Source organism: Penicillium concentricum (genome assembly GCF_028827145.1).
Source record: "Penicillium concentricum strain IBT 3081 chromosome Unknown utg000001l_segment0_segment0, whole genome shotgun sequence".
Classification (NCBI taxonomy): domain Eukaryota; kingdom Fungi; phylum Ascomycota; class Eurotiomycetes; order Eurotiales; family Aspergillaceae; genus Penicillium; species Penicillium concentricum.
This window is the reverse complement of record NW_026622754.1, coordinates 3119571-3139262: the sequence shown is the minus strand read 5'-3', so window position 1 is coordinate 3139262 and position 19692 is coordinate 3119571. Positions and strand designations below refer to the sequence as shown.

At 47.8% G+C, this 19692-nt stretch overlaps 9 protein-coding genes across 9 annotated transcripts; 8 read left to right on the top strand and 1 right to left on the bottom strand.

The window, feature by feature from the left end:
* Nucleotides 1-513: 513 nt before the first annotated feature.
* N7517_001184 (ubiquinol--cytochrome-c reductase subunit 2) lies at nt 514-2107 on the bottom strand (the record flags this gene model as incomplete). Its single annotated transcript, XM_056718914.1, has 4 exons — nt 514-609; nt 666-1525; nt 1619-1793; nt 1865-2107. The coding sequence occupies 4 exons, from the start codon at nt 2105-2107 to the stop codon at nt 514-516; spliced, it is 1374 nt and encodes a 457-aa protein (XP_056583049.1).
* A 598-nt stretch (nt 2108-2705) lies between these two features.
* Nucleotides 2706-4827, top strand: N7517_001183 (uncharacterized protein; the record flags this gene model as incomplete). Its single annotated transcript, XM_056718913.1, has 4 exons — nt 2706-2717; nt 2771-2827; nt 2917-3759; nt 3817-4827. The coding sequence occupies 4 exons, from the start codon at nt 2706-2708 to the stop codon at nt 4825-4827; spliced, it is 1923 nt and encodes a 640-aa protein (XP_056583048.1).
* Nucleotides 4828-5704: 877 nt separating this feature from the next.
* N7517_001182 (MARVEL domain-containing protein) lies at nt 5705-6306 on the top strand (the record flags this gene model as incomplete). Its single annotated transcript, XM_056718912.1, has 2 exons — nt 5705-6126; nt 6204-6306. 2 exons carry the CDS (start codon nt 5705-5707, stop codon nt 6304-6306), a joined length of 525 nt encoding a protein of 174 aa, XP_056583047.1.
* A 672-nt stretch (nt 6307-6978) lies between these two features.
* N7517_001181 (putative arginine transporter) lies at nt 6979-8721 on the top strand (the record flags this gene model as incomplete). Its single annotated transcript, XM_056718911.1, has 2 exons — nt 6979-7165; nt 7226-8721. The coding sequence occupies 2 exons, from the start codon at nt 6979-6981 to the stop codon at nt 8719-8721; spliced, it is 1683 nt and encodes a 560-aa protein (XP_056583046.1).
* A 492-nt stretch (nt 8722-9213) lies between these two features.
* On the top strand, nt 9214-11507 carry N7517_001180 (putative AMP-binding enzyme; the record flags this gene model as incomplete). Its single annotated transcript, XM_056718910.1, has 4 exons — nt 9214-9384; nt 9438-9693; nt 9757-11344; nt 11402-11507. The coding sequence occupies 4 exons, from the start codon at nt 9214-9216 to the stop codon at nt 11505-11507; spliced, it is 2121 nt and encodes a 706-aa protein (XP_056583045.1).
* Nucleotides 11508-13321: 1814 nt separating this feature from the next.
* On the top strand, nt 13322-13583 carry N7517_001179 (uncharacterized protein; the record flags this gene model as incomplete). Its single annotated transcript, XM_056718909.1, has 2 exons — nt 13322-13426; nt 13482-13583. 2 exons carry the CDS (start codon nt 13322-13324, stop codon nt 13581-13583), a joined length of 207 nt encoding a protein of 68 aa, XP_056583044.1.
* Nucleotides 13584-13630: 47 nt separating this feature from the next.
* N7517_001178 (uncharacterized protein) lies at nt 13631-14222 on the top strand (the record flags this gene model as incomplete). The annotated part of the gene is made up of 2 exons (XM_056718908.1): nt 13631-13697; nt 14020-14222. The coding sequence occupies 2 exons, from the start codon at nt 13631-13633 to the stop codon at nt 14220-14222; spliced, it is 270 nt and encodes an 89-aa protein (XP_056583043.1).
* Nucleotides 14223-15319: 1097 nt separating this feature from the next.
* Nucleotides 15320-16540, top strand: N7517_001177 (uncharacterized protein; the record flags this gene model as incomplete). Its single annotated transcript, XM_056718907.1, has 3 exons — nt 15320-15421; nt 15688-16491; nt 16520-16540. The coding sequence occupies 3 exons, from the start codon at nt 15320-15322 to the stop codon at nt 16538-16540; spliced, it is 927 nt and encodes a 308-aa protein (XP_056583042.1).
* Nucleotides 16541-16966: 426 nt separating this feature from the next.
* Nucleotides 16967-19306, top strand: N7517_001176 (uncharacterized protein; the record flags this gene model as incomplete). The annotated part of the gene is made up of 3 exons (XM_056718906.1): nt 16967-18011; nt 18071-18852; nt 18914-19306. The coding sequence occupies 3 exons, from the start codon at nt 16967-16969 to the stop codon at nt 19304-19306; spliced, it is 2220 nt and encodes a 739-aa protein (XP_056583041.1).
* Nucleotides 19307-19692: the final 386 nt, after the last annotated feature.

Below are 19692 nucleotides of genomic sequence, written 5' to 3'. Positions count from 1 at the left end.
AGATGAAGTATGTCGTCAAAATAGGATATATCCCCAATAAGCCTATATCTATACCAATCAAATCAACAACTGGCCTGCCAAGTTCCAGGACTCTTATTGCTGGAGGCTCTTTGTGTAGGAAATGCCCTGGATAGTTCATATATAGAACAATGTAGTATGTATATCCAATTTCGTGGAGTAAAACGAGATCAAATTTCAGGTATTTTTGCTATGAAAAGTGGGAGCGCAGGGAAACCAACGAAAGGGTATGGATACATGAAGCATGCAAGTAATGATCGATCCTTGCCATGAAATTCTACCTCGCCCCAGGATCATGATCACGAGCCAAGGAAATCCATAGATCTACCGAAGAGAATGGAAACAAAGGATAAGGTACAATTGTATTACAGTCAACTACACCCTTAAAAGAACAAAGGAGATATCGGCAATGAATCTAGGCACAAGTGGTCACATCAAATCCAAAATGGAGGGAACAGACTCTTCCCTCTCTACGGTGTAATGTATACAGGGATTTTAAACGGTCAGACCGAGATCCTCGGCGAAGGGGAGCTGGTGAATATCACCAACGCTGACGAGGGTAGCCTTGCCAGTCAGGAAGGTGTTGGCAACCTACGGGGAGCTGTTAGTATCACAAAATAAACAATGCGGAGAGAAAGATAACATACCTGCTTGACCTGCTGCTCGGTGACCTTCTCGAGAGCCTCAGCAATCTCGTTGATCTGGTAGGGCTTGTTGCCGTGGACGAGGCCGGAGCCGGTAGCCTCAAGACCAGTCTCGAGGGTCTGAACGGACTCCAGAGCGCGGAACTTGGCGAGGGCAATAGCCTTCTTGATGTCCTCGGAGGCGACCTCACCGGCGGCAGCCTTCTTGAGGGCGTCGACGACGTTCTTGCTGGCGGCAGCGACCTGGTCGGCCTGGCCGGAGAGGGTAACGGTGAAAAGACCGGCATCGGAATAGGCGTTGTTCTGGGTAGAAACGCGGAGCTGGTTGAAGCCCTTGGTGGCCTGGGACAGAAGGGAGAAGCCGGGAGTCCACTTGATAGTGGACTCGCCGCCCAGAAGGGCAGCGAGAACGGAAGCCTCGGCCTTGTAGCCCGCGGTGCCGAAAGCGCTGGAGCCGGGGAAGGCGATCACAACAGCGTTGCCGATCTTGGAGGCAATGCGCTGCTCACCACCGTAGTACTTGGAGGCGACGGAGGGCAAAACGTTGTATTTGCTGGAGGCGTTGCCGGTGGGGGTGTCCTTGAAGAACTGGCCAACCCACTTGGAGAGCTCAGCAGAGTTGGGGCCGCTGGCGACAAGAGCAATGTTGGACTTGGCGTAGGCGTTCTGGGCGAACTCGGCCAGGGCATCGCCGGAGACGTACTTCTCGTAAGGAGAAGACTGGGAGGGGGTGATGGAGGCGCCCAGACCGCGGTGGAAAGCAACACCGTGGGCGGCATCGACAGCAACGGTCTCCGGGTTAGAGTGGACGGCCTGCTGCTTGTACTTGAGGAGCTTGCTTACAACCTCGTTCAATTCGTGGTCTGATATCATCCAGGGGGGGGCTCGAGTCAGCAAAGGATGCTTCATATAATTGCGACCCACCAATCACGATTGATCATAAGGGGCCGACTCACCTGCGAACTTGGTCTGGGTAGCAACCTCGGCCAGCAACTCTGTGAAGTAAGGGAGATCCTTGGAGAGAAACTTGGTCCGGAGGACAATATTTTCGCGCGAGTGTGTCGACGAGATTTCACCGCCCAGCAGCTCAGTCTCCCGGGTGATCCGCAGTGCCGACCGCTTGAGGGTAGTCTGTTTAGGAATTGTATGATTAGTATCACCAAATATACCTGAGATGAATCAATTGATGGTATGGAACCGACCTTGAAAGCGAATCGGTCGAGAGCATCGGAGAAACCAGGGAAGGGCTGGTAACGGGAACCAGCCTTCGCAACCAGGGCCAGGGTGCCAGTAGGGCCCTCAACTTGACGGTTGGCGACCTTCACGCCGGAAGCTTCGGAGACATCGTACTGGAAGGCCGGGTTGGCAGCCGAGGCCATGGACCGACGGCCGGCGGCGGCGAACGCACGCGGCGCATTTCGGCTGAGGGAAGACCGCGACAGCATCGTCGCCTGTGCCGAGAAGATGTGAGAGAAAAAGAAGAGATAGAAACCCGAATTGGGTTTGTAAAGAGGCGCAAATGAGGCGGGGAAGGAGGTGGGATGCGGAGAGAGCAAGAGAGAAGATGCAGTTTGGGAGGTCACGAAAAGCTTCAAGATCCCGACTCGTCACTCCAGCCAATCAGCGGTCAAGTAATCAAAAGCGCGGACGGAACCGGAGTTACTTTTGTTCGAGTATATAGAAGGAGTTTCTTATTGTCTTTTGTATATAATTGTTATAGTCTTATTTGGGTATTTTCTTTAAACAATTGATATCATTATTCAAGTTGTGAACCTCTCTATTGTTCCTCATTCATTCTCTCTAGCTGAACACGTTTCCTCCGAGTGAGGCTTTTGGATCACCTGATTGGTGTCACGTGAATATACCGATAAGCAAAAAAAGAACAAAAGAACGTTGAAGACCTGCATCTCATCGCGCATTGGATTTTTGGACTTGCAGATCTCTGCTGGCTTGGAAATCTTCATGAACATTCGGTGACCCTCAAGTGCCCCCTCTCGAGGTTTGGTGGCTGGTGAATTTCTTTTTTTATCTCTTTAGCCCACCATGATGTCCCAGGTATGCGACTGTCCCGCTAACCTCGAGAGAGCTACTTACTGACATGAATTTAGTGCTCTGCCGAGCTCTGTATGCTCTTGATCGAAGACAATTTTGGAGAGCTCTTTGCTGTGAGTCATCTTGTGCAGATTCTAGGGCTGTCATGATTCATTGCGACAGCGGGGAAGGAAGCAGGCTAACTAGTGTCAACTTTTCGCAGCGCATCTTTACCGTCCTTCAACGTTACGAAAGACTGACTCTCCCTCGGTTAAAATTCTATGCTCGTCTGTCAGATCGCCAGCTGCACCATGGCCTCTCCGCCATGATCCAACACCACTTGATCTATCACTTCACTTCCCTCGACGACGGCAATACCTACTACGAAGCTAATCCACAAGCTGCATACTCCCTCGTGCGATCTGGAAAGATCCTCCAGCTCGTTGAGAGCCGGTTGGGAGAATACGCGGCCCAGGTGTTAGAAACAATCATGAGCCTCGGTCACTCCTCGATCGCCCACCTCGAGACGCTTCCCGAGCTTCAATCCAAGAAGCAGCGCATTCCGAATGGAGTCAACCACGACGAAATCAAGGCGGAGGGAGACGAGGAAAAGGAAGAGGATGCCGCTGTTCCTAACGGTGATCATGCTGTGAGCGAGAAACCGGCGCGTCTTCACCCCACCTTGAAGAGTCTTGCCTCCCACGGATACATCCATCGCCTTCGAGAGGCGCACTTCCAGAGCCCGAATGACAACTGGCTAGATGCTTCCCGAACTATCTCATCAAGGCCAGATGTCAAACTAATGAAGGGCAAACAGCAAGCGACGGAGATTGAGGAGAAGGCGAAGGAAATGGTCAAAGAAAGAACCGAAGGAGATCTGAGCCGGGGTTTAATGTACAATGGCCTCCCTCAAGGCGCCAAAAGAAAACGCGACCACGGCAACAAGGAGTTCAACCAGCCGGCGCCGAATGGCACCAACGGTGTCAACGGGGGCCATGCAGATGACGAGGAAGAGGAGAACGATTGGTCCGAAGATGAAGATGGAATTGATTCAATGCCAATGGATGTAAGCTCATTTCTTCTTTCCCTACGGCTTCGAATAAACCGCTGACATTTACTACAGTCTAACCTCATCATTCGAGTGAACTACGAGAAATTTGACGTGGCCCTTCGAAACACGCGGTTCCTTGAGCTTGCTGAGCAAGACGCACCCCCCGCCTCAATTGAGATTTACGATTGTCTGCTTCGGCGAATTGAATACCAAACGGCCCGCTGCCGAGACTCTTATGAGATTCCTCGCGAAGGAGAAGAAGGCGAACAATACTCTGCTCCAATCCAACTGAGCTCAATCGTCGAAGACGTTGACCCAAATCTGGACCTTGCAGGATGTATTGGCCCGATGGAGCCCTCGACGGTGTTAAACCGACGCGGGAAGCGACCATTGGACGATGATTCAAACGGCGTGAATGGTGACGAGCATGAAGACGAACCGAGCGGGCAGAACCGCGCCTACGAGATCGACCAGCACCTTAGTATTCTCTCACAACCTCCCTTGAATCTTACCACAAAACACGTCATCTCCGGCCTCCCTACGTGGCGAGTTGCATTCCGAGGCCTGGCCCGTAAGCTTCGCCATTTAGAATTGGAGCGCATGATTGAATCGCGGTACGGAGATGTGGCACTACGGGTGATCCGCGTCCTGCATGCCAAGGGCAAGCTTGACGAGAAACGACTCCAAGAGATCAGTCTCCTACCCTTCAAAGACCTACGCCAAACGCTTGCTAGCATGCAAACTGGAGGGTTTGTAGATTTGCAGGAAGTGCCACGTGACGCGCAGCGTCAACCTTCCAAGACAATCTACCTGTGGTACTACGATCCGGATCGCGTGTGCAGCAGCATTCTGGAGGATACATACAAAGCCATGTCACGGTGCCTGCAGCGCATCAAATTTGAACGTACCCGCGAGAGAGATTTCCTCGAAAAGACTGAACGAACTGACGTCAAGGGCCACGAGGAAGAATTCCTCTCCGAGGCCGAATTAGAACATCTTCGCAATTGGAAGGCCAAGGAAGCCTTGCTGCTGGCGGAGGTATCTCGATTAGATGACATGGTTGCTGTTTTCCGTGATTATTGATTTGCTACGTTCATATCATGAAGACTGGGAGGGTAATTGGGTTGCATAAATCTGTACAGGCGCATGAGCGACGAATTGATCCAAATGACATCTACATGCTCGTTCTGCGAGTCTATTCTTTAGACATATATTGGACATGCGTAGTAATTTTTGCTGTAGACGCTTCTTTGTCAAGTCTTCTATGGTCCTTAGGGATATAGATGCACAGCCGCTTTCCTTGCCTACAGAGTCTGTGGGGACAAGGGAGTATAAGGTCGGCCTTTTGTCACATAGCCAGTCACAGCCACAATAGGAATTCATACATGCGAGAAACAGAGTGTCTTTGTGTTTGTCTCTGTGTCTCATTAAGTATGGAACGCAAAGCAAAGTCGAGAAACTTTTAAGCATGGATTTCCATTTATCACTAGGAAAAATGTGTATAACCAAGTTTCACAGTGATCGGCAGCCCGGCGTCATATGGCTTGCACGTGCATTTAGCCAAGAGTATAGAAATACATAGGCAGCAAACAGAAGTAGGATGTATAAATAGTATCTAGGCAGTAATTTAAGGAAAAGAAGAGTATAAATTAAACAGTAGCCAGTTAAGAAAAGAGGAAAGGTCGGAAGGTGTCAAAGTATTCAAGGTAGGTCAAGATAATGCCCCTACGTCAGCCCTGTCGAAAGTGTCAAAACCAAGACTGCAAGATATTAATGACGCTGGCGCGACGCCAGTGGCTGCATATCCCTGCATTATATACCATGCCACACCTTGTTAGAAAATGTCCTTTCTAACGAAAACTTCGCAGATAATTTTACCTTGTCTTAATATTCACACCTTCACAGGTACTACGTATCTACATTGGCATCAACATCAACAACACCTACATCCATATCGAAGATGACCCTCCCGTGGATATACCCCGTCCGAATCGTGCAAGCACTCTTTGGCGTGATCGTGATCGGCTTGACAGGATATGGTCCGTCGCTTCAGAACAAAATTTCCAAAAATATTAAAAAAACTGACAAGTCTCTAGTGGTGTCAGAATACTATTATGGATGGTCATATTCGGATACCGTCAACTTCCTCCTCTTCCTCGGTTGCTGGACCGCCTTTGTAGCGGTGCCCTACCTCGCCATTTCACCCATATGGTTCCCTCGTCTTGCGCACCACTATGTAATTCCTGCCGTTGAGGTTATTACCATGATCTTCTGGTTTGCTGGATTTATCGCTTTGGGAGCGATGTTGCCTCCACCGAGGGCGTGTCATGGGAGTGTATGCAGCTCGCTCCAGGCAGCAACGGTATTTGCGGCTTTTGAATGGTGAGATTCCGTCCCCTGTCGCTTTGCGACAGTATTCATCGATAGAGGATTCTAACTGTAATTTGTGTGGCATCTAGGGTGCTTTTTGCAGTTACCAGCTATTTTGGTATTGTCGATCTGATGAACCACCGTCGTGGTGGAGAAGTGAAACCACATTCGAATGTGCGTATGGGGGTTTGAATTTGTTTTCATGAAAGCATTTGAGGCTGGATGAAATATTTATTTTTGGATATGTTTGTAATGATGCGATACCCCTTAGCGATGGAAATTCTTTTCATAAGAGTCTGAAGATGTAATGACATTCTTATTTACCTGTTATCTCCGCAAACGGCAAGCCTCTGCCAAGACTGCCAAGTATGTGGCTACAATATAGATTACTAGTTTTTTTTTAGTGTTTTAGCCATATATATAAAAAAAGAATATAAAAAGAACATAATAGGACTAGATTGTAGATAATATACATATATGTCTATGTATCAAATATCTAAAATATACAAATCTGCTGGGGGCAAAGAGTGTCGCCACCAAAAAACTCTTTCCCGGCAAACCCACCCCGGTATATTGGCAAAGAAAAAATTAAAAGGAAAATTTTGATTTCCCAAGGAAAAAAATAAAAGAAGAGATAGAATAAAATAGAAATCTACATATAATAAAAGCTATCTATTTCCCCTCATATTTCCCCTTATTTTTTTTACAAATTTCCGAAGTGTTCAGACCTGTGTATCCACAAGGGAAAAAAGCCTGTCTTCGGACCCCAGTGGGCTTAATTGAGTGGATACTTAGTGTTGCACTCAAATCTTTCCTTTCTCCTCTTCCCACCTTGGAAGCTCTCAAATCTGTCTTGCCTCAGATATGGCCTCGGACAAGTCAACTCCGCCTAAGGGAAAGGCGAGCACTGAAATGCCCGTCCAAGTCCAAGCGCAGAGCCCGGCCGACTATGAGATCGACTACGAGAAACATGGCGCCCAGCGCGAGGCAAATCCGCTGCCGGATCTCAAGCGGAAGTTGAAGAGCAGACATCTGCAGATGATTGCCATTGGTTAGTTGGATATCAGAATCTTAAGAATCTTGAGAATCTTCAGACTAATGGTCTTCGAAGGCGGCACAATAGGAACCGGATTGTTCATTGGTAGCGGAACGGCCATTGCTCATGGAGGCCCGGTGGGCGCTCTCATCGCCTATATCTTTGTCGGAACGATCGTTTACTCGGTCATGACCGCTCTCGGAGAGATTGCAACATATATTCCGATTCCCGGCGCCTTCACCTCATACGCTGCTCGCCTGATTGACCCTAGTCTGGGCTTTGCTATGGGTTGGATCTATTGGTTTTCATGGGCATCAACATTTGCACTGGAGTTGACCGCAACCGGTTTGATTATCCAGTTCTGGGATAGCAGCATTCCGATCGCTATCTTTATCGCCGTCTTCTGGGTCGTGATTATCATGTTCAATATGATGCCCGTGGGCTTCTATGGTGAAATCGAGTTCTGGTTCGCCAGTATCAAGGTTATCACCGTGATTGGTTTCATGATCTTCTCGATTTGCATGAATGCCGGCGTCGGCAAGGAAGGATATATCGGTTTCCGGTACTGGGTGGACCCCGGTCCGTTCTTCCCCTACTTGATTAAAGGAAACGATTCGTTAGCCAAATTTGTTGGATTCTGGTCGACGCTTATTCAGGCCGGATTTTCCTACCAGGGAACCGAACTGGTTGGTATTGCGGCCGGTGAGACCGAGAACCCTCGCAAGACTGTCCCATCTGCAATTCGCAAAACCTTCTTCCGTATCGTCTTCTTCTTCATCCTGACCATCTTCTTCCTCGGAATTGTCGTGCCCTCTGACGATCCTGGCCTGTTGGCTAGCCAGGGAGATGGTGCTTCTGCTCAGAATGCCAACGCTTCGCCCTTTGTCATTGCCGCCAATCGTGCCGGTGTCACGGCTCTCCCCGGTATCATCAACGCCGTTCTTCTGACCGTGGTGCTTTCGGCAGCCAACTCCAACGTCTACAGCGGGAGTCGTATCCTAGTCGGTCTGGCCCAGGAAGGTTTCGCTCCTCACTGGTTCAAGATTACCAGCAAGCGTGGTGTGCCTTACTACAGTGTGCTCTTCACGGCGGCCTTTGGTCTGCTTGGATTCTTGAACGTCTCTGATGCAGGCAGCACTGTGTTCACTTGGTTGCTTCAAATCTCTGGTGTGGCTGGTTTCATCACCTGGTGTTCGCTGAACGCTTGTCATCTCGCTTTCCAACGGGCACTCAAGGCTCGCAACATCTCTCGGGATATCTTGCCCTACAAGGCCCTCTGGCAGCCCTGGTTCTCATGGTATGGTCTGTTTTTCAATATTCTGATCATCTTCACCCAGGGATTTACTGCCTTCATCCCACACTTCCAAGTCAAGGAGTTCTTCATCAACTACCTGAGCTTGATCTTGTTCGTGGTGTTGTATGCGGGACACAAGATTATTTATCGCCCCGCCTTTGTTAAACCTATCGAAGCCGACCTGGATACCGGCCGTACCACTGCTGATAACGAGACATGGGAGACTATTGAGCCAACTACCTGGTATGGCAAGGCATGGAAGTGGATTTGCGGGTAATTAGAGACTGCCGATCTCACTGTATATATTTTCTTTTTTTTTGTTTGTTTGCATATTTTATGGGCGTTATCTTTTTTTAACGCATATATACTCCCACAATATACATATATCTTATTAAATCTCAATATAATATACTGATATACGTATATATTTTCTAACTCGGTTTCCATGTGAAAAGTGCATGTGAGTTATGCAAATGACGTGGGGTATGTAAGCAGGATCCACTAGTTTAGGTACCTGAGATAATATAGGAGGTACCACTTTGTGGCAAGTACCCCCAAAAAGAGCCGAGGTTCCCTGTCGGCTCATGTCTGCTGTCTCCGAAAAGCGTCGGTCGCTCCGGTTTCAACTCCAGTTTTCTCCCCCACACTTTTTTTCCCCCTTTAATACGTGGTTACTCGGACCTTTCTTTCTTTCGCTCCTTTGTTTAAATTCTGGTTCGTCCGTCTATCGTTCATTCTGATTCCTTCCGCTGACCTTATCCCGACAGACATGTTCTTCTCACAACCTCCCCATTTGGTTAAGGCCGAGGAGCTTAAGAAAGCTCCTCCAAAGGGTTCAGCTTACTCTGTGGCCCTTCCTGGCACTGAACAGCCCGGCCGGAGTCCGGTATACCGAGCATGGAATGCGCAAAAGGAACTTTTGGTGACACTAGACCCCAAGGTACAGAGGCCCACGCGCGAATGCGACAATACCATAATATTAACCGATTTTAGGTCACCACGGCCCATGATATGTTCGAGTCGACCGCCAATCGCCAGCCCAAGAACCACTGCCTCGGTTGGCGTCCGTATAACTCCACGACCAAGTCCTTCGATCCATACGAGTGGCTCAGTTACGAGACTGTGCAGAAGAGACGCGCCGCATTCGGAGCTGGTCTGGTAGAGCTGCACCACAAGCACAACTGCCATCGCCCCGGCCAGTATGGTATTGGCCTCTGGGCCCAGAACCGGCCGGAGTGGCAGATCACTGGTGAGTGAGGTTGCGAGACCGAAGAATTCAAGATATAAGACGCTAAATCGATACTATGTACAGATTTGGCCTGTGTTTCCCAATCTCTTTACTCCGTCTCGATCTACGATGTCCTGGCCCCGGACGCTACCGAATATATTATCAATCACGCTGAGCTGCACTGCGTGGTCACCTCTCTACCCCACATCCCGACTCTGATCAAGCTCAAGTCTTCTCTTCCGAACCTGAAGATCATCATCAGTTTGGACCCGTTGGATGCAGGTGAGCAGGACAGTCTCACTAAGCGTGCCCTTCTCGAGTCCATGGCCGCCGATCAGGGCCTGGCGATCTACACTATGGATCAGGTTGAGGAGCTGGGCTTGGCCTCGAAGCGTGGATACAATGCTCCTTCTGCCTCGGACATTGTCACTATTAACTACACCTCCGGTACGACCGGTCCCCCCAAGGGTGTCGTTCTGACGCACGGCAATGCTGTGGCTGCCACGTCCGCCGGTCTGATCACTATCGCCCAAGCCCGCGGTGATACGACAGCCTCTTATCTGCCGCTGGCCCATATCTATGCCCGTCTGGCAGAGCACACTGCTTTCTGGGGTGGTGCACGGATTGGTTATTTCCACGGAAACATCGCGGAGCTGGTCGACGATTTGAAGTTGCTGAAGCCCACTGGTTTCATGTCCGTTCCTCGTCTTTACAGTCGATTTGGTAGTGCAATCCGTTCCGCGACCGTTGAGCAGCCTGGCTTCAAGGGCGCTCTATCGCGACACATCATTGCGACCAAAACCGCCAACATGAAGAATCCCGATCCCTCCAAGGCGACAGTCAGGCACGCTTTGTATGATCGCATCTGGGCTAAGAAGGTGACTGCCGCTCTTGGTCTGGAGCGAACCAGATATATGGTGTCTGGCTCCGCGCCCTTGGACCCGACCCTACACAACTTCCTCCGTGTCGCCACCGGCACCGATATCCTTCAGGGTTACGGTTTGACCGAGTCCTACGCCTCAGCCACCGCCCAGCCGACATACGATCTGACCGCCGGCAATTGTGGTAGTCTCGCACCCTGCGTCGAGGCTTGCCTGGCCTCCCTGCCAGATATGGAGTACTCCGTGGATGACAAGCCGTTCCCTCGTGGTGAGCTCTTGCTGCGCGGCAACAACATGTTCCGCGAGTACTACAAGAACGAGGAAGAGACCCGCAATGCCGTTACCGAGGATGGCTGGTTCCGCACCGGTGATGTCTGCACAATCGACGAAAAAGGCCGCTTCATCATCATTGACCGCCGCAAGAACGTGCTCAAGCTCGCCCAGGGCGAGTACATCTCCCCCGAGCGTCTGGAGGGTGTCGTCCTTGCTGAGCTCGGTTACATCGCCCAGGCTTATGTCCACGGCGATAGTATGCAAACCTTCCTGGTTGGCATCTTCGGTGTCGCGCCTGACCTCTTCGCTCCGTATGCCAGCAAGGTTCTGGGCACGACCATTGCCCCGACCGTGGAAGCAGTCAAGGAATCTCTGGGCGATGACAAGCTCCGCCGTGCTGTTATCGCTGACCTCGAGCGCGTGGCCAAGAAGCACAAGTTTGCTGGCTATGAGAGAATCCGCAACGTCTCTCTCAAGGTGGAGCCGTTCACCGTTGAGAACAACTTGTTGACCCCGACGTAAGTTTTTATTTTCACTTCCGTACTCCCAGCATTGCTAACAATATTTCCCTTCAGTCTCAAGCTCAAGCGTCCCCCCGTGGTCAAGGTATACCGTTCCCTTTTGGATCAGCTCTACGAGCAGGCCACCGAGGAGATGTCTGCTCCTAGGGCTAAGCTGTAGTGGCTCCAACACTTATTCTTATCCATTGTTGTTTCCCATCACGTTATTACTCTGGCCTCTGGCAATTCTTCTCCGGCTCGGTTCAGAAACTGTACATAGAACCAGTCCGGATACTGTAGTATATTATACATTCTGATTGATTTCTGGTGCGTTATCACGTTGGGTCATTTGTGGCTTGGGGGATATGCCTCTCTGTTTGTAAGCTCATTCATCTGATCTAGTGGTCTCTTATTCTATGTAGTTTTCTTCCTCGCGTTCTTCCTCCCGGGACTAGACTATAGATATGCGCATATTCCCCTGGCTATTTCCTTCTTTATACACTAGTGTTTCGCTTTCTCCTTTTACCTTCTATGGTCATGCTTTTACACATAACTTTCGAAGAGCGCTTTCTTTCCAACTTCCAACTTACATTGTGTTCGTTTTCCGCACTAGACTATGCATGTCTACCAAAAACAACGACACCACTCTACTACGATAAGAAAGAGATAGGAGTGGGCAATAAAAACAAAAAAATATGATAAGAGTGGGATTTGAACCCACGCCTCTTTCGAGACACGGAGACAGTTGTATACCATCGGGATCAGGTTGACCTGAACCGTGCGCCTTAGACCAACTCGGCCATCTTACCAATTGATGGAAAATGGCTGAGAATATGGTTATATGAAGGGAAAGCATTCTTACTTTATACTATGAGATCAGAGAATAAAGAGACAAATTTTGAAAAGATAATTTATAGCTAATAGCAACAATTCTTCTTGGTTAATTCACACTTCTTCACTTACCATCTTCTTCCAGAACGTTGGATACATGCTTATTGCTGAGCGTAGCGAAGCTCCCATATCATAAGGGGTCCCGTGTCACGTGACCTTGGTCTACTAAGGGGTCCCCAAATCATCGATAACTATGGCGCGGTGAGGGCCTCAAAAAAATAATGCGGTGAAGATAAGTACGGCAGAATTATTATTACAGAGCACGTGATATATACCGTTCTACTCGGAATTTAGCGGCGATCACGAAGGTATTTACTCCTCCCCAGGAGGGGATTACTTACTATTAACTAGTTACTAATTACTACGTGGCCTTAGAAATTAGAACTAGTCGTTTCGCTTGGCAATAACTATCCGGTGGCCGAAGGCCACCAGGATCCCTCGTATTTCGCATCTATGTAACACATGTTAGGTCCTTTATGCTTCAATACAGCACAGGCTAGTTAGGGTCAGTTTTTCTCATGTGGTGCTTACATCATAGAGTATCTTCAGTAGCTACCTAGTTAACTATAGTTCAAGGCCTTGTAGAGCCGGGCACCTTTAGGTTCATCGGCCTTTTCGGTACTCTCTTCCTTTCCTAATAGTTTCTGTGTATTGTATTTATACTACATTTCACTATTTCGCGTTTTAATTATAGTACAGCAGATAGAAATGGCTGTGGAATCAAACCCCGATGTTGTTTTATACGACTTTGCTTGCACGAACGACGTTGGCTTTTCTCTCGTTGTCAGTCGCATTCGCCTCATGCTCAACTATAAGAATAATTCATAAGGACCATGTTCCTCGAGTTTCCAGACATTGAGCCCGCGCTCAAGATAAAAATAAAACTGTGTATCCCATTTCGTTTTGTATTATTTACATAAATTCCCCCTCGTTTCCCTTTTCTTCCTTTCGGGGTCCTAGCGTGCAGCCTCGGCTCCTTATATCACACATGAGAAAACTCCCCAGCTAACCCTAAATCACCCAACAGCCTAGTCCCGGGAGAATCCGCATCGGGATCCAACTACACTATCCCCGTAATCTAACATGTGAACTAACACATATACTATGGGCTTACTCCCAATCGTGCGATTACTGAAGTCGACCTACCTCACCCCACCCGTACCACTAACATCAGAACTTGGTCGCGAGTTCCTTATCTTGTCGTTGCACGTGCGAGGCCTCCCCTAAGCCCGGTGTTTATAAACTACTTAATGGGAACAAATAGTCTCCGGGCGCTGTTGGCGAGCTAATGTGGACGGACCGTTTGTGCGTGGTGCCTGGCCAAGCTACACTGGCATATTCTTGCCGTGTCCCTTTATTCTGCTAGGGTAGTTGATGAGAGGGTGTTTCAAGAGATGATTAGGTACCCTAGCTATGGGGATATTTGTGACGCATGTCTACCTTGGGTGGAAAATAATGATTAATTGGATGGGATCACGAGGTAGGCTATCTATGTATGTGTTGTTGGTGAGGCCAGTTGCCATTCACTAACCCAAGGTAGTGCAAAAATGGCCGTGCAATATTGATCAAATCATGCCATACTTCTTTGTTCGGATATATATGTTAGTGAGTCGACAATCCCACGACGAAATATATATTGAATAAAACCCACCAACTCTCACCCGTAGGAGATAATGATAATATTTGGATAATTAAACAATATTGAACTACAGTATCGACTCATGTTACGAAGACATAAACAAGTAGGACGAATAGCAACATGATCTGGTTTACTAAATGCCTAAACGAAAGCCCTAATATAGTGCTTCCATTAATAAATTCAATTTCCAAGGCATCTTTCATCCAATTGGTAAGATGGCCGAGTTGGTCTAAGGCGCACGGTTCAGGTCAACCTGATCCCGATGGTATACAACTGTCTCCGTGTCTCGAAAGAGGCGTGGGTTCAAATCCCACTCTTATCATGTCTTTTTGCTTTTTGCAAAACCAAATCATAGCTGGGAACTAACTAGATTCACCTGGCTTTCTTTTTTGTTTTGTTTTAGTTTATTGGGCAGTCACAGCAACGGCCTAGCCGAGTGCAGATAGATATATGCCCAATCCAGCAGAGTTTCTGTATAAAATCCAAACGAGATATGATATACAGTGGGTAAAATAAACCTAGAAGGAGAACAAATGTGAGCCAGCGAGAGTCTATAGAGTAGCATAGACAATATTAACAATAATCGTGCCAAGCGCCCAGCACACACCAAATGCAAGTTTAATATACTCAATATCTGCAAAATGCGCAACCTTCGAAATTTCAACCAGCTATTCTCACCAAAACATCAAAAAAATAGCCCACTAAGCTAATAAGAAAAAGCCTTACATTGAGATGGAAGGAGCAAAAATAAAATAATATGATAAGAGTGGGATTTGAACCCACGCCTCTTTCGAGACCAGGAAACTATTGCTAGTTGTGGAGTCAAGGTATACCTTAACCTGGCGCCTTAGACCAACTCGGCCATCTTACCATTTGATGAAAGGTTGAGGAAAATATGGTTACATGAATAAAAACTTAACCCAGTAGGACATGGAGTGTCAAAGTAGGAACACAAGTCTCGAACCCTCTAATCTTTAAACATCGAAAAATGGCCATATTCATAGGCACCATAGACAAACTGGCAGTTGTACTCAAATAAGCGCGTTTGCCTTGAGAATGCAGCTCATATCAATGGATTGACCCGAATTGAAATACCTCGAGTCCAGATCCTTTTCATGCAGTTTGCGTCGTTCGGAAAGTCCAAATTAGGGTTAGTGACAATTGATATATGCGGGGAGCCCGGGAACCAAGTCGAATTCCCACCAAACACCCAATCACTACAGAGAAAAGTGCGAGTACGGTGTATATGGATCACAAATAAATATGAGAATATCCGACCCAAAGGCTGGATCAGGCACCAATGCATCTCGGTGGAATTCTTTGAGGTTGTGTTATATATGTATGTTGTGTACTCCGTACGGATGTAGCCAAACAGTCCTGATGAACGCCCACTCATTCTACCCTGGCCATCTGCTTTATCACATATCTGATAGAATTTATCTTTCTTATTTTTGCTACTAGCTATGTCGAACGAATTGGGCAAGGACTCACGACCAATCATCAATGGTCTAGAGCCTGGTATTCCCGTACCTGAGGCCCAGAAGAAGAAGTATCAGGAGTCTCTTGTTAATCTCATCTCCAGGTGATAATGGCACAATTCAAGAACTACGAGGCCTGCCACTGACTTCAACTAAGCTTGTATCTCAACCCGAAGTATAGCGACTTGGCCATCGTTTGCGATGGCCAGTTCTTCTCAGCCCATAAACTCGTTGTTTGCTCCAAATCGAGGTATTTTCAAAGCAAGGTAAAGAAAAAGTCACTGGAGTTCCTTGAATCTAGACTAACCAGCGACGGTGACGGTTAGAAAACCAACGATGAAATTCCCCTAAAGGAGAAATCTCCGATCCTAGTTGAGAAGGTATTGGAGTTTCTGTACACTGGAGACTATACCTTTGAGCGCCGTGAAACCAAATCGGTAGATAGACAGACCGATGACCAAGAGATGCCAGAATTGGATCTAGAGCCTCTAGGCGACACGATAGATTTTATACCAGAGGAGCGTCTCGTGGATGAACCCGTGAAAGCAATAGAAGATGCCTCCAATGAGACTGATGCGCCTGCGACAGAAACAGAGGCCATTGATAAAACTCCAGCGACAAAAGAAAACGTTGAAGACGAACTGGTGGATGGATCACCGATAGAAGAGAGCCCATCTCCCATGGACGAAGCCCCCGGACAAGACCCAATCGAGCAAGGAGATGCCGGAGAGCTCGCCGTCAATATATTGACCGACTGCCACTCAAGCTACTTCCATATGCGCATGTATGGCGAAGGGGGCTACTTCAAGATCAGCGACTTGAGAACTAAAGCGAAAGCAAACTTCTGCGCCTCTTTCATGAATTGCCCCGAGGGAGAGTCCTTTGCAAAGATAATTGAAAAAATTTATTCGACACAAGGAAACTATTGGAGGCTGAAGACACCGGCGATTGATATGATAATGGACAGCTTACCCAATCTTTGGAAAGAAACGACACCGGTAATTGATAAAAAGCTCCTGAACTCAGTCCCCGATTTTGGTTATGATCTATGGCAAGCGACAGTGAAAAAGTATGCTGCCCCGGCCAGTACGCCTAGTTCCGTTGCGTCAGAGGAAGATATCCATGTCTCGGAACACCCCTGGAGGCGTAGCCTCAGAGTAAGTCACTATGTCTCTTCTATACTAGAACTTGCTGATTTTGGTATAGTGAACTACCCGGTTCGCCCTTCAATGAAGTGGCGGGGAAAATTCGAGGTTAGCATGGGTCGGGGGATATTCGGATTACCAACTATATTCATTCATTTACGGGTTGACAATATAATCATTTTGAAAACAGGGACTAAAATTGGGTTACTTTGATAGCCTAATTAAATCCTTAGGGCCACGTACAATCTTGCACCTGCGGGCAGTGCTAAAGGCTTATCTAAGGCCACACTAGTGTTGTTTAGTTTATTCGGAGTTCCAGCTGGAATTCCCCAAATAGGAAATTTAGGTCCGATACCCAGGCCCTATATATACTGATAACATGCATTTTTTTACCTCTTCCAATCTTGAACCCTCAAATCCTTGATTGTTTCTTACCAGTACCACCCAGAGAAAAGTCAGCCTCCCGTTCTTCACAAATTCGATGAGAATGGCAACACCTCGTCGCAATGGACAACTGTCATCGTGCGAGCCTTGCCGTAAGTCCAAACTACGATGCGACCACAAAGCTCCCATCTGTGGTCGATGTCTCGGTCACGACCAGGCCGAACGCTGCTTCTACCATCCTGCTCCACTCTCTCAGCCCCGGGCGCGTGACTCCAGGGCGATATCGCGGAGACCCAAGAGGCAACAACGCCGAGACAATCAGTTGGTTTTTCGTTTGGATCAGGGGACCCCCAGAACAGCCATACCAGGTCCACAGCCAGGTTTACCACTGGTTACAGATGAGGGAAGTACGTTATGCGACCAGCATATCGCACGATGGACTGCGAAGGAGAAGCGGACTCTGCCACCGGGACTTTTAGGGCTAGTCTCCCCAAAAGACATTTTCAGTGAGTATGAAAGTACTCTGTGTGTCGAGGAACCAGGTAGTCTACCAGTAACGACAGTACCAGCAACGACAGTACCAGCAACTGTGTATCCACCGAGTGACTCCAACCAGGTGTTGCTAGGGGCTCAGATTCTATCACATCTGCAGAAGATCCGCTGGTTCTACGAGATCATCGAGTTAAAGAACAAGATTTCCCCAGGATGGGTTCTAGGTTTTCCCTTGATTCGCGCCTTGTGTGATTCTATGGAGAAAATGTATGATTGCGCAGTTTGCAACTCCCAGAACACCCATGCATCACTAGCCACCCTGTCCCATCAAATATTTGTCAACACATCCAAAGATATCCAGACATATCCAACAATGAATTTCTACGAGTATTTCGATTTGGTAACACCGAGATGGGAGACAATTGGACTTGTCTTTGCCCTGCTGGGGGCCTCATTATTCCATACACCCGATGATGACCCGGTCTTCACACATCGCAACCCGTGGAAGCTGGAAAAGAGCCAGCTCAGAAATGTCGCTACCGCCATTAGTGATATTTGCTGCCAATTTTGCAATAGTGCTGGAATAACTAGCGATCCATTTTGCTGGCTCACGACCCAGCAAATAGTTCTCTTGAGTTTGATGTTTGGCGAAAGCGGTAACCACTATCTAACATTATCCACTGGGAAATATAGAAAACGGCTGATATTCAGATAGATTATAGGGTCTGGCAAAAGCTCGGAGATCTATCTACCATTGTTTACGCTTTTGACTTGCATCAGTCCGGTGAAGACATTGAAGAAAACCTTCCGTTCTTTTTGGTGGAGGTACGAAAGCGAGTTATGGTGTGCGCATACGCAATTGATAAGGAGCTAGCGACCTCTTTGGGGCGCCCCCCACGAATCTGCTCTCGATACTGTAGTATCCCGCTTCCGTTGGATATAAGTTATGAGAATATGGTCCTCCCACGAAGCGAAGGCGAGAAGTTACTGCAGAATCTCGACGCAAATGGTTGGAACAACGAAGGAAGCCTGACCGTTGGCGTCAGGCTTCGCGTCGTGCTACTGACGAGCTTGTTGCGAGAAAGTATCCTCGAATTGTCTTTGAGCCCTAGCACTCAGCATATTCCAACCAGAGTTGAGTTCGTATCCCATTATAGACTTCATGTTATGTTGATATATAAAACTGACTCAAAGAAACCGCACAGAGAGTTGATTCAGGAATCCCGTCAGACGCAACAAGACCTCCCCTCGTTTATGCACTGGTCCCCCGAGAAAGCTGCAGCGGGTGCTTACAGCTTTCCACGAGACGAGGGCCGCGCCTTCGCCCATATAGAATTTACGTACCAAGAGTTTCTGCTGCGTCGGATCTTGCTAAAGCGCCTTGGGATAAACTCACAAGGTCTTATACAAAGCTCCCTTGAAATAATAACCACGTTATTAGACATTATTGTCATGCGGACTCGGTCTGGTCACTCAGTGGCAAATATGTTATGGGATGTAAGACTATTCTGGCCCTTACTATTGAAGAGACCTCTCTTATAAGCTAATCCTCTTCTAGTTATGCTACATGGGCCTTCCTGCTGCAGGCATCCTGACTTCAAAGTTGCTCTCGGACCACAGCTCTCAGATATCGAACCCATCACCAACGCCGTTATCTGCCAACGTTCGCTCAATTATCATCCAAAAGCTCAATATCTTTGTCTCTCATCTGAATTCTCTGGTGCGGCCTCACGATGGCAACTATGAGATTTCCCAACAAGGGACACGATTTATTCGTCGCGTGCTCGATCAAATTCTTTCCCCTCAATGTCCCCAGCCGACCCCGTTGACTCCAGATATTGATCTGTCTACAAATTGGCTCGATGGTTGTGATTTGGACGGTAATTTCGATTTTATGGCGTGGTTTGACAATATCCACTGGAAGCAGGACCCGTTGTTAAACTTCACTTGACTTAGTTACATAAAACATCCTTAAGTCAATCCAAACCTTGGTGAGGAAATGCAGAGGCTAGATATTGTTTGAATAGATCTTGAAACACATATCGTAATTATGCTTCCCCCCTTTCCCCCACAACAACAATAATATACATCATCTTCGATCGCTTTCAAGGTTCATCTTTTACTTAATTAGATTGCTACCCAGGCTAAAGTCGTGGGAGAATAATCCTATATATAGCGTGTGCTTTCTCGAACTGCTTGAGAATTGTGTACGTAGCTGTATATGACAGAGGGCCGTGAATACCAATATTACTAAGTTCTCTTAACACAATCAAACTTTGAACTTATTAATCTCACATAGGCATATGGAATCTCAGAGAAAATAAACTGACTCACATA